Source organism: Lampris incognitus, chromosome 1, assembly GCF_029633865.1.
Source record: "Lampris incognitus isolate fLamInc1 chromosome 1, fLamInc1.hap2, whole genome shotgun sequence".
Lineage (NCBI taxonomy): Eukaryota > Metazoa > Chordata > Actinopteri > Lampriformes > Lampridae > Lampris > Lampris incognitus.
In genome coordinates this window covers 114135791-114149246 of record NC_079211.1, presented here as the reverse complement: position 1 = coordinate 114149246, position 13456 = coordinate 114135791, and the positions used below count along the sequence as shown (strand labels likewise).

Sequence of the window (13456 nt, the reverse complement as noted above, 5' to 3'; positions counted from 1 at the left end):
CCGATCAATTGAATTTACTACAGATGGACTCCAATTAAGATGTAGAAACATCTCAAGGATGATCAGTGGAAACAGGATGAACCTGAGCTCAATTTTGAGTGTCATAGCAAAGGGTGTGAATACTTATGTACATGCAATATTTCAGTTTTTTATTTTTAATAAATTTGCAAAAATTTCTACAAAACCTTTTTCACTTTGCCATTATGGGGTATTGTTTGTAGATTAACGAGAAAAAAAAGGAATTTAATCCATTTTGGAATAAGGCTGTAACATAACAAAATGCGGGGAAAGTGAAGGGGTGTGAATACTTTCCAGATGCACTTCAGGTGAAAAAAATCGAAGATGCTCAGAATCATCTGAAATGCCGAGAAAAGTTGTTTTTAGCCATTTTTAGAAAAATTCATATTTTGCATATGTATGCGTAATTATGCATAATTTTAATTTTCTGGGATTTTTCCCTTACTCTCTGGAACAATACCTACCACCTCCAAAAAGAATTAGGATCATAAATGCTTTAGTTTTCGGTCCCGCTATCTACACTAACACCACATACACACACATTACGAAAATATAGGAGTAGATTTTTTTTTTGTACTTTGTATTTTCTTTTTATAGTGCCTGTCTTTAATTATATTATGCTTTTTAATTACAATTTCAAAGTACATTTTGTGTACTTTACACTCTTTTAATTATATTTTATATACGATTGTTCCGATTTCTTTTTATTTTAATTATATTTTATATGGTGGTCCCTTTTCTGTTTTTATTTGTGTAAAGCACACTGAATTGCCCTGTGTATGAAATGTGCTATATAAATAAACTTGCTTGCTATATGATTGCAAAGTCAATGTAGTAATGCAGTAAAAGAGAACTTACAAGAGCTGGGACAAAGTGTACTTGCAAAATTGTAAAGAATTTAAAGAGAAATTCTACAAAATGCACAAAAAAATGGTTCAACAATTTGAATTCTTTATTACAACCAAAGTGTATAATCACATTTTAAAGGCATGGTTTGTAATGTCAGATATAGTGCACATGTCTCAATTCTTCACTGGCCAAGAAAATTGACATTTTAAAAACTGCATTAAATAATAATAATAAAAAAATGGAATAAAAACAAGTTGATTGGCATTCACCTTTCTCTCCTTCAAACGTAAGTAGCAGAGAAAACATGCACTTTATACACTTCATTAAAATTGACTTCCACAAGTCAGAGAGTGAGCGATTGATCAAAGAGATCGAAAAATTAAAACATTTACATCCATGTTTTCATTACCGATCCTCTAATCTGGCAAAACTAAACTTGGCATATGCAGTAATCAGATAAAGATAAATGTTTCTAATACAGCAACTCCATACATACAGATTCGTGTTCATATCAAAAACGGACTGGGAGTAACAGTGTGGGCAAGAACAGCTTCCTGTTGGGGTTCATGGTCGGTAGTCATACTCGCTGAGTTTTCTCTTGATATGGGACAGTTTGGACTTGAGATACTTGCATCGCTTCTTCTTCATCTGGTACTCTGAAGACTAAAGAAAAGAATAAAATAAGTTTCAAATCCTTTATAATTCCTCTGGCATGTCATCAGAGAACCCAAACTCTAGCTACTGCATTGTAAAGCACAGTAATGTTAGGGAGTAGACACTTAAGATGCTCTTACCTTTTTGAGATTCAATAGTCTGGTGTATTCGTCCAAAGCATCCTGATTTGACAAAACACAACACTGTTCAGTGTTTTGAAATGACAGCTCAAATCTACTGTTTGTGTAATCCATTTACACATCCACCTCCCAACATTCACCCACAACCACTTACCAGAAACTGGGGACTGCCATCTGGGTGTTTGTCAAGTTCTCTGTTAACGTCAGCCAGGCTGCGATTAACGTCATAGAGCTCCATCTGCAGGCTCTTATACTCCTGGTGGTCTCTCTCAAATTCCCTCTTGTAGCCCTGACGTTCTTCCTCATTTACAATGGATGGAAACTCACTGGCGAAGAACATAATGAAGTGAATATAGAGCTTCAGGTTAACCAGTTTTGTGTAAATAGTCTATGCCTACTTCAGAACCTTGCAAAAGAAGCTTACTTTTACAAATTGATTCTGCCACAAAATATTAATATAAGAAAGCTGAACAACAGAATTATACTTTACCTATAAAAAGAAAAAAGACTGAGGTGATTGGTAAGACAGGGAAAGAAACAGATGGGCAACTTCCTCTTGGATCATACTGCTCTATATTAGATCATAGCTGGTAAAGGAGCTTACTACACCCTTCTCACAGCGTTCTAAGATCCCATCATTCACTCACATGCTGAAGTCCGCTTCTAGCTCATCTTCAGACTCAGCCCCAGTGTCAAACTCCTTTAACTTGTTCTTCAGGCCTCCTAGAGAGCTGGTGATGTCAGAGTCTCTGCAAACATAACACACACCACATTTCTTACCATTTTTGAAGCAATCTTTTGGCATACCAAATATATTAAAATGAATTGCTGTATATACTCAAAGGATTGCAGTTGACATGCCTCTCAGTGTTGTTTGAATTCAGACACAGTGGAGGTCATCATACTGTCCTGCCTCCCTGGAGATGTTACCTTCTCATAGACACTCAAGCTACTGTGGCAGTTTGCTAATCTAGGCTACGTGGGGTTCCTCAGTTAAAAACAGTTTAGGCAGTGCTCCCCAAGGAAGCCCGTGGACAATTTTGTGTAAGAATTTCAATCTATATGCTCAGAGTGACAGATGTCCACATCCATTATCCAAACTGCTTATCCTGCTCTCAGGGTCGCAGGGATGCTGGAGCCTATCCCCAGCAGTCATTGGGCAGCAGGCGGGGAGACACCCTGGACAGGCTGCCAAGCCATAACAGGGCAAGGTTACAACACCTGGTATTCCCAGGTGGTCTCCCATCCAAGTCCCGACCCTGCTTAGCTTCCGAGATCGGGCGTTATCAGCATGGTATGGCCGTAAGCCAGATGTCCACATCCATGTCATTTTCCAGCCTGTTCAAGCAATCTGACAAAAGTATGTTATCTCTTTTTGCTATCTGTGTCTGGAGAGTGTCCAGTGGTAGTATAACACTTGGTATATCAGGTACTACATGTACTGTTCAGTATCTCAGGTACTACAGCTACTGTTCAGTATATCGGGTACTACATGGACTGTTCAGTATATCGGGTACTACATGTACTGTTCAGTATCTCAGGTACTACAGCTACTGTTCAGTATATCGGGTACTACACGGACTGTTCAGTATATCGGGTACTACATCTACTGTACAGGGGAGTGTTACGACCCCCTCCCAATACTGCTCCTTAGCCATGCCAGTCAGCCCTATCCCTCCATTCTGTGTGCTCCTATGTAGCGTAGTGTCCCATTTTTATTTGAGATGGAGGAGTAAGTGTTCATCCAGCCCTCCAAATGGAGCGTTTCCGGATGCTGACTCGAAAATGAATGGTTGAATGAATGCACTGAACTGTGGTTGAAGCAGACTGAAACTGGCTACCAGTGCTGGTAAAGGCCTGTAACACGTGAGGATTTCTTTGCAATTAATTATGCAAAAAACATATACTCAGTTGCATAACTTAGTTAACTGTGCATATAATATATTACATAATTGATTCTACATGGCAAATATCTTATGAAAAATCGTTACGTACGGTTTCATTAGAAACTTTTTAAAATTAGATTTACAGTACACACTGGTACAAATGATGCTGTGTGAACACTACACATCAAACACTTCAACAAACAGGATTAAAGGCATGTCACAAAAAATAAACACAGGTGTCTTTAAAAAATGAATGAAATCTGATCAAGAGGGAATGAAAGCAAATTGAAATACGCAACCATGTGTTCTTGTGACATGTCGCTGGTTACTGATGATGTAACAGTGTCCCTTAAATCTTAAATTTAAACCTAAATCCAAACTTAAATTTAAATCTAAACCCAAACTTAAATTTAAACCCAAACTTAAATTTAAACCTTAACCCAACCTTAAATTTAAACCTAAACCCAAACTTAAATTTAAACCTCAACCCAAACTTAAATTTAAACCTAAAGCCAAACTTAAATCTAAACCTAAACCCAAACTTAAATTTAAACCTTCACCCAAACTTAAATTTAAACCTTAACCCAAACTTAAAATTTAAACCTAAACAAATTTAAACCTAAAACCAAACAAATGTAAACATAAACTTAAATTTAAACACAAACTTAAATTTTAACCTAAATCCATACTTTGAAATGAGGGGTAATGTTAAAGGGACAAATCCTTGAGGAAAGAACCTCTCCAAAAACAAACAACAACAAAAGAAGTCACCTGGGAACAGGTAAGGGGTAAATAAAGCTTTAAACTCATTTTTGTAGTTGTTTCTTTCAATTTCTTTTTAAAATTTTATCTTATAAAGAAATTAAAAGAATAAGATATTCAAAAAAAGACATTTTATAAGAGATACAGTAGACATTAAAAAGAGATTAAAATAATTTCTTCTACTGTATGTCTTACTAAATGTCTTTTTATGCCTTTGTGTAAAACACTTTAAAATGCTTTGTGTATGAAATGTCCTTTATAAATAAGCTTGCCTTGGGCAAGTTGTTTATATTTAGGAAAACATAAGATCATCAAAGTTGAGGTCATACAAATTCAGTATCATAACGTACATGAATGGTGCCAGATTCAGTTGCATATCGTCCATTTCCATCACTATCATCAGGCAATCATTGTAATCTCAATGTAATGGCTGGACTTCCACAGGTCCATTACAAAGAACCCACTATTCAGCTTCAGCTTCAGTACACATAGATCCGGTGTGCTTTTCTGAATCTGCCTGAGCATTCCTTCTAATAATGGATCAATGAATGGCTTAAAAGGATGTTTGTACTCTAATAATACTTATAATAATAATGATAACAATAATAATAAAGGATTACATTTATATAACACTTTATCTAGACACCCAAAGCGCTTTAGAGTCAAGGGGGAAACTCACTTCAACCACCACCAATGTGTAGTACCACCTGGGTGATACACGGCAGCCATTTTGCACCAGAACGCTCACCACACATCAGCCTGAGGTGGAGAGGGAGGAATCATTGAGCCAATTACAAGGGGGATGATTAGGTGGCCAGATGGAGAGAGCCAGGTTGGGAATTTTGCCAGGACACCGGGGAGCCTCCTGCTCTTTGTGATAAGTGCCATGGGATCTTTAATGACCACGGTGAGTCAGGACCTCGGTTTAACATCTCATCTGATGGACAGCATCTACTACAGCACAGTGTCCCCGTCACTTCACCAGGGCTTTGAGTTTGTTTGTTTTTAAATCAGGTCCAGAAGGAAGACTGCCCCCTACTGGCCCACCAACACTACTTCCAGCAGCAACTCAAGTGTTCCCAAGCGAAAGCGCCTCCAAGTCTTTATCGGCCGTCGACCGGACCAATGGTTGAGCGAGGTTCCCTCAACTGGACCAATGGTTGAGCGAGCTTCCCTCAACTGGACCAATGGTTGAGCGAGGTTTTCCCTCAACTGGACCAATGGTTGAGCGACGAGCACACCCGTCCCCAACGACCAATCAGCGTGCCTCGTCACGGGCCGATCGACTGACAGCGTGCTAGCCTACTGGCAACTATCGACTCAACTGATGTCCGTCTCCCTGCCATTTTTCGGGACTCCAGGTAAATTTAATAGCAATATTTTTCATAATTAATATAAGTTCTTGTTATGGATTAAGCGGTTTTCGTTTTACTAAGACATTATTAGGAAATCGGACAACAGTGTCAGTCAGTCTAACGTTACTCGAGATACGCGACTTGGCTAAGTGTTGGGAGGCTACCGTTGTTAGCTTCGCCAGAAAACATGAAATCACACACTTTCATTAGCTTTATTCAGTCCAACAACAGTCCAGCTTACAATATTATTGTCTTATCTAACTTGATGTGTACCACTGAAGTTACCGGCAGCTCAATTCGGGCTGTAGGCCTATGTTTCTCAGCCCCTCAGCCGATACAAAACAAAACAGCCTCTGAGGAACGAGTGGATTGTAGGCTAACGTTGCCCTCTATTCTATATTGTCTCCCAATAATTCTGTTGAAGTTTCATTTCAACTGTATTTGAGAAAGGGTTTCTTTACGGTAACTGCTGTAGAAATACTGTGTGTGTGCAGTGTCACGTAAATTAAATTGCACTTTCTAATATTTTTGTATCAACACAGTGTTGTGTGATACCGGTCAATCTATAGAATCTATTTGAGTTTTAACAATCAAAGGGTAAGCCATTTGAGAGTAGCCTACAAAATAAAATGAGTTTAACTCATAGGACTAGGATACACATGGTTTTGGATAGCAAAATAGGCTATTAGAATACTAATGGACTTTAAGACAAATTACTTATATTTCTTCATGTTTCACTCCACCAGGTGAACAACAACATGGACAGAGTAAATCAGTGCAGCGTGTGTGACAAGGTCTTCACTGAGAAGTCCAACCTTACACGCCACATGAAAAGCCATGCACCGAAGGAGAACCAGTGTGCAGTATCAGCAGCCTCGTCACGTCGCTGGGAAAAGGCGTGGTGAGAAGAGAAGGTAAGATGTTTACATCTTTACAGCGATTAAATGATGTGAGTAGGCTGTTTGCTCGATTAAAAATAAAATGTTAAGCGATTACACAGATAATTATACTTAAAGATCACTTAGGCCCCACTAGATAAACGGTCTATTGAAAATAACAAAGCTAGATTGTCCAATTGTCTGCAGAGTTACCATTCTGTTTGTGTTTTTGTTATGGTTTCACTCAAACCACAACAGATACGTAAACAGAAAAGAACCTCTGCAGAATATCAGACAATCTAATTAATTAAGTTGTGTTTTGAATAGACCATATATCTAGTGGGGTCTGAGTGATCATGTAGTGTGATTTTCTATGTCATCACTATATATCTCATTTGTAATGCTTCAAACAGCCAAGTACACCTTTAAATGATGTAAGTAGTTTTTTAAGTGGTAACGAAAGTAAATGCACATTAATCTTATCGTATGCTTTATATTTGCAGGTTGGATTTTGAAGAGCCGGAGCCTGTGAGCCGAACCATTCATCAAGAGTCTGCCACTGCTGAGCCTGCGAACCCACCCATTCAGCCAAAGCCTGCCACAGCCAGCGGAGCTACACCGACCCCTTCAGCCAAAGCCTGCCACGGCCACCTTCATTCGAGCTGCGGTGTCGGGGGCATCTGTGCTCCTGGTGGTTCCTGCACAGCCTCAGGCTCCAAACATCAGTTTTCATGGGCCATCATGCAGTCAGAGTTTCACAGTGGTAGCACCGCCCGGCCCGCCGCACCAACAACCAAACCAGTCATGCCCAACAAGTCGAGGAGGCCATGCAGTGCTTGCCAAGTACCTCAGTGTGGTGGGCAGCGGAAGCGGTACACACACTCCAAGGAGAAAGCTGCTGGCTGGGAGTAGCCAGAAGATATTCACCTATTGCCCAGTAACAAGGAAATCCACTACTACTGGTTTTGAAGGTGTTGTGTACATGAGCTATGAGCACTTTAAAAGTGTTGTAGTTGAGGAACTGGAAAAGAGGAAATAATTGGGCTCACTCTTCTGCTATGGAAGGTGAGGAACGGCCACGGCCACGACAGGTGCTGAGCTAAGAGCAAAATCCAAAGTGAAAAGATGAAACTCTCAATGAAGAGCTGGTCTCGAAACATGTCACGTTAGCAGAAATAAATGCTTTAATTATTTTGAAGAGTCTGCAGTGTCGCGAGCTTCATCTTTTCACTGTGGATTTCACTCCTATGCTATGCCTTAATACCTCGATATTGGGTCTCTCTAACTTATTTGCGGCTCAATTTTTTCTTTTACATTTTATTTGCAAAGTTCTGTTATTGCACTGTTATTTTAAAGTTATTGCACTGCAAAGTAAGTCCTAGGTAATGTTTAAAAGAGGTGCATAATGTTGTGAAAAGGCTAATTATATTAATCATAGTATAGGTAGTTTAAACAAAGGACAAACATGGGACATTTTAATGTTGAGAAGTGTGGGATTGTCTGTCATTAGGTAAAGCACTCGAGTCAATTTAGTGATGACGTCAACATGCCAACAGTAACACAAAAAGAAATATTTAAATTGGTATTTTAAAATATATTTTAATAATATTTGAAGTTGTTAATTTGTTTGCAAAATTGTATTCTGCTTTAACGTGTGTGATTTCTTATGGGTCTCTGTGAAATGGAGATTTTTTAAAATGAAATAATAATTTACAGAGAAGAAAAATGCCCACTGTCTTTTTTTTTTTCATTTTAATTCTGCTGTTTAAACTTAAAATTTGGTGAGTTGATAAGTAATAATAAAATAATAATTTTGTCAATAAAAGATTTGTCAATGTCCGTGTGTGTACTAAATGCAAGTTTAGTATTGTTGAAATAAGATGTCCCCATAATGACTGGAAGTGACCATGACAGGAAGTGTCTTCTGCTTTGGTGCCATGCCTCTTATCCTAGGAGATGCTGTCAAAACTATCCAGCAAGCCTCTGGGAATCAGTCCAGTTAGTCAATAAAAATCTGAAATCTGAGCATGCTTACTTGAATGCGACCTGAAGTGAATGGAATGAAGACTTGTGTGGGAAGGCTGGGTCATCTGGAAACATCAGATTAACCTGAGATTGCCACTCAAAACAATCCAATTGACTGTCTTCTAGATAAGTTGTTAGTACAATGTGCTTATTTGGCATATAATTTAGCATATCATATGATGCAAATATAATAATGGCAATGATACATTTGTCTGTGTTTCTTATTGTGGGGTGTTTACAAAGATGTGTTGAAATTAAATTTACATTGCAATCTTTGTAAATGTTAATGTCCTTTTAATGGACCTTTCCCTTTTGCTATGCCATAGAATAACCTTTTCTTCTACGGCATCATTTAGGTAGCCATTTTCTATTTGGAATGTTGAGGTCTCCCTTTTGCCATGTCACAAGCAAAAAATACAGACGAAGCTTGTGAGACATAGCAACGTAGTTATTGTTGCTATGTCTCACAAGCTAAGTCTGGAATGGTGTAATGATGAGGCAGCATGTAATAATGAACAGAGAAGAGATGATGAACTGTTAATACGCCACAGTAAGCAAGATTAATTGTTTCCACCTGTAGTCCCCACTTACTTTCATTAAATAGAAACCTAGATGCCGAGTGTCAAGCACGGAGGCAATGGGTATCAGTTTTAGAGTATTTGGTATGACCCGGTCGGGAATTGAACCAGCAATCTTCCGTTTACAGTGCGAGCACTCTAGCGCACTGATCTAGCCTAGAGCTGTCATACCTTTCCCTGCCAGAAGATGGCACAAATTCCCCATATGAAGGCATGATGTCCCAGGATTTGCTCAACCTAGGATCCCAGGGATAGGGACTTGGGGGGGGGGGGGGTCGTGACCCGTTCCCGGGAGGTCTTCCATCCAAGTACCAGACAAGCCCACACAGTCTCAGTATCTCAGCCCACAGATAAAACATTGGAACAATATGCATGTCAGGCAGTCAAAAAAAAAGTCTGAAGTAAGTCAAAACTTATTGGAAAAATGGTGTACATCTAAGATACAAGTCGATCAACCATCCAGAAAGGTTAGCTTTTACCTGCTGGAGACAGACTGAAGCTGTGATAAGGTCTATCTAACAACGTTTTCAGCAACAGTCTTCTGTCATGGACACACAGCAGAAGACTGCAGAAAATAGATGTGCCACAGAAAAGCAACATCCACAGAATCCTGAGAATCGACCAAAACCATCAGCTGTCACCAACCACCTACCACCACTAGATGTCAGTAAAGAAGTTTAGATTTCAACCTGAACATACAAACCTTCTTACTTCCAGCCTGTCTCCCCATGGAATCTGTCTTTTACTACCTTGACTTATACTGCAGGAAGATTCTTCTACTAAGGGCAGATTGTGGCCAGCTGATCAACAGATGTTTTCCTGGGAAAGTTTAGGTATGTTTGCCTCCTCCTTAAATAAGGTACCAATACTCTCACCTGCATTTCTTTTTTTACCTGTTGGACCTCACCTCACTGAAACCTGATCAATCCATCTGCACGTCCTCATCTTTTCATTGTTATTTTTTAAAATCCTGTCAACTGGATACCTTATATCAAAATGTTTAAAGGGATGAACTTAAAGGATTAGCTGTTGGTTGTCAGTAATTTGTTCCCCATTACCTCCCCTTCCTCAGTTTCTTTTCATAAATTTAGAAGATGTAACCAGCATGCTGAGTCAGCCTGGGATTTTGCTATCACACATTCCAGCCTGACACAGCCTCCAAGAGTCAAGCGGAGGAATATGTCTGAGACACTGACATAACTTCACAGCAAATTCATGAAGATGGGTCCATGCACACTAAAGGCTAAACATCTCTGGCTCGATTTGGACATAATTTTGTGCATCGGAATACACTAAATTTTACAGATACTTGTAAGTTTGTAGTCTGTTATGACTTACCCGGGCAGGTAAAGGGGTTTATCATTGTCAAGCCGATCCAAGTAGTTCCTTGAACCCCCCCCATTTTTGTTGGAGTCATTTACCAGGGCTTCTGGCTCACCGGAAACATTCTTGACCTGAAGGACAAGATAAGTTTAATTACAATTTGATGTGCATGGGAATAAAATGTCTCAAATGATGTCAGTGATAATTACATAACCAGAACCACATGTTTCAGCCATCACAGGACATTTTGTGCAGCCCTTTTTGTGCAGCCCTACTCTTAACCACAAATCGATGACCAAAAAAAAAAAAAAAAAAAAGAAGAAAAAAAGCCTTATATTCCTTTGTTAGATCAGGCAGTAGCAAATCTGTAAATAAGCTTTCAGGTTGGCTCCAATAGCCGCAATTTAACGGACTCACTTCATGTTAGTAAAATGTCATCAATGGCATGGCCAAGGGTTCAATTCAATATACGGATATCTCTAGCTTGGATCAAAATTGACCAAATGCCAAATAATAAAGTTGTTACTTGCTGGTATGGCTCAAAATAGTTGAGGATTTTCAGGTTTTCTGTGAGAATCCCTTTATCATCTCGAGTCCATTAAAAAAAGGTTACTGCTGTGCTTTTAATTATGGCTATATATATATATATATATATATATATATATATATATATATATATATACACACACACAGACACACATGTATATATAGTAGCGAATTCAGGAAGCAGTCGGGAAACAGCCGTAGCCGGGACGCAAACCTGAGTCTCCCGCACCATGAACCCAGGTCTCCCACACCACGGGCGACTGTGTTAACCAGTTGGACCCTTTAGTCGACTGGATAAGAGGAGAGAAACTGCTTTTGTTTCGTAAATGTGTTAACATATCGGTCTCACATATTGTAATGATCATGGATGAATAGGCTCGGTAGCCCTTGGCTAAGGGGTCGGACCCTTTAGTCGACTGGTTAACGTTGTCGCCTGGGGTGCAGGAGCCCCTGGTTCGTGTCCTGGCTGTGGCGGTTCACGGGGAAATGAATCCCGAAGGTGGGGGTTAGTGTAACGTTGACAGATGAAGTGGGATGGTGAGATCGTGAACGACCGCGAGGCCATTGGAAGCGAGTCTTTATCCGTGCACGCTACACTACCCCCCTCCTTCGGGAATCGGAAGTGTTTCCCGAAGCGTTTTAATGTGTTTTTTCATTTGCAATGAAAAAACACATTCAAAACATCCTACAACAACATCCATGTATACATATGCTTTCACACGCATGCTGACATGCATGAATGGCATGCATTTGTAACTGATGCATTGCAAATGAAAAAAACTTCCCATTGTTGCAGATGTCATTATGACGTTCCAACAGCTTGTCAGTTTTATTTGGCTCTTTGTTACAAATGCAGATATTTGCTCAAGAGCTTTTTTGACAACATGGCTTTCTTTTTTTGGGCTTTTTATATTTGACTTTGCTCTTACATGTTTGACAAAGTGGGCCGATCCAGTTCCTTGGTATGTCAGCAATCTTTAATAAGCATGACATATTAAATTTAGCGATGGGACGTGACTCATTACTACAAGAAACAAGCGTTGACTTTGTATCCATCCTGCAAAAGCATGCTGAATTTTGATTGACAGTCTCGGTATGTTGCAGAGCTCTTCTCTGTGTGTACCATCTCCCAGGAACTTCAGGTAAAATGCAGGATCTCCAGACATGCGTAAACTGTGGCAGAACAACACCCCCATGTGCAGGGTCAGGAAGAATCCTGTTTATAACCAGTTCTGCCTCTTTTGTATCACCGACACCACATACAGTGAAGTCACAGTGTGATCTATCTGGAACAAGTAGCTGCTGCAGCACCTGGTGGTGGTACTGGTGGTAGTACTGGTGCTGCTTTTTAAGAAGATACTCTGAACCTCGAACAAACAAGCAAGAGTTGTGCTTTCATACAGAGGCATTAAAATCATCATCCTTCAACCAATATGGGCATTTACCCTCACCACATCCCAGACCACAACAGTCACAATTGGAGTTGCATGTAGCCATGGATGGCCTTCATCAGTGAATATTCCACATTGCTCAGTTTTAAAATTTACACGATGCCGTTTCATAAAATCCTCATATGCTTTTACTGCGTACTTCTCATGTTCACAACCATGATCAGTGGCTGCTGTCACAAACTTGAAGATGCTTGGGTAGCAAATCATTTTCATCAAAGACTGAGAGGGTTGTGCTGGGTTTGTATGGCTGGCTTGCTTACTAACAGAGGCACCAATCCTCCCACACCAGCCCTATGCTTGTAAAATAAAGATCCACTTGCTCGCTCCCTTGTTTCCTCCTCAATTAACTTGATATCAGATGCCGTCAAGTCGATACTAACAGTTCAGCGAGCTTGCAGTAGACTATGATAATCCATGTTAAGATGTTTGTCAAATAAGTCAGGAATTAGTTTTTGGAATGAAGGACTCAGAGAAGGGGTGTACAACACTCAATATAACTGGTTTATTTTTGCACATACCAACTTTCTCAAATGAATCACTTCTCTCAGTGGCATCTGGAACAGTGAGAGTCTGTTTGCTCTCTTCTGATTCAGCAACATCCTGATGTTCCTTTAAGCCTGGGGTACATTTAACTGTTTGAGTAGCTTTCAATTTGCTGGCTGACTGAAAATGTATTTCTCTAACTTCTGCATATGACACATCCTTAATGTTGGGAGGCAGAATCCATGAACTTTAGTTTGTGTACAGGACAACTTTCCCTTTGTCCTGTTATATGTTTCGACATATAGGACACTCGCCACATGTGAGCAACGTTCGCCAAGACCAGCCATACATCGACAATGTGCACTCAGCACTGGTCCTTCAGCTGTTGCCATGACGCAAACAGCAATGAGGAGCATTTACTTTGAGTGAATGGCGGCTCTTTCCCAACACACCAAAGTGACCCCCGACTATCTCCCCCATCACACTGCTGACATAGCCAGACACCATT

The 13456-nt window shown here is 39.8% G+C and overlaps 1 protein-coding gene across 1 annotated transcript in view; it reads right to left on the bottom strand.

Moving 5' to 3' along the window:
- Positions 1–954: 954 nt before the first annotated feature.
- LOC130111788 (uncharacterized) overlaps positions 955–13456 on the bottom strand; it is a 45533-nt gene continuing 33031 nt past the window's right edge. Inside the window, exons 11-15 of the mRNA XM_056279073.1 lie at positions 10484–10599; positions 2309–2410; positions 1816–1987; positions 1662–1703; positions 955–1530 (exon numbers count right to left, since the gene is read on the bottom strand). Of these exons, the coding sequence (XP_056135048.1) occupies positions 1432–1530; positions 1662–1703; positions 1816–1987; positions 2309–2410; positions 10484–10599 (531 nt within the window). The 3' untranslated portion in view covers positions 955–1431. The remainder of the gene's footprint in view (positions 1531–1661; positions 1704–1815; positions 1988–2308; positions 2411–10483; positions 10600–13456) is intronic.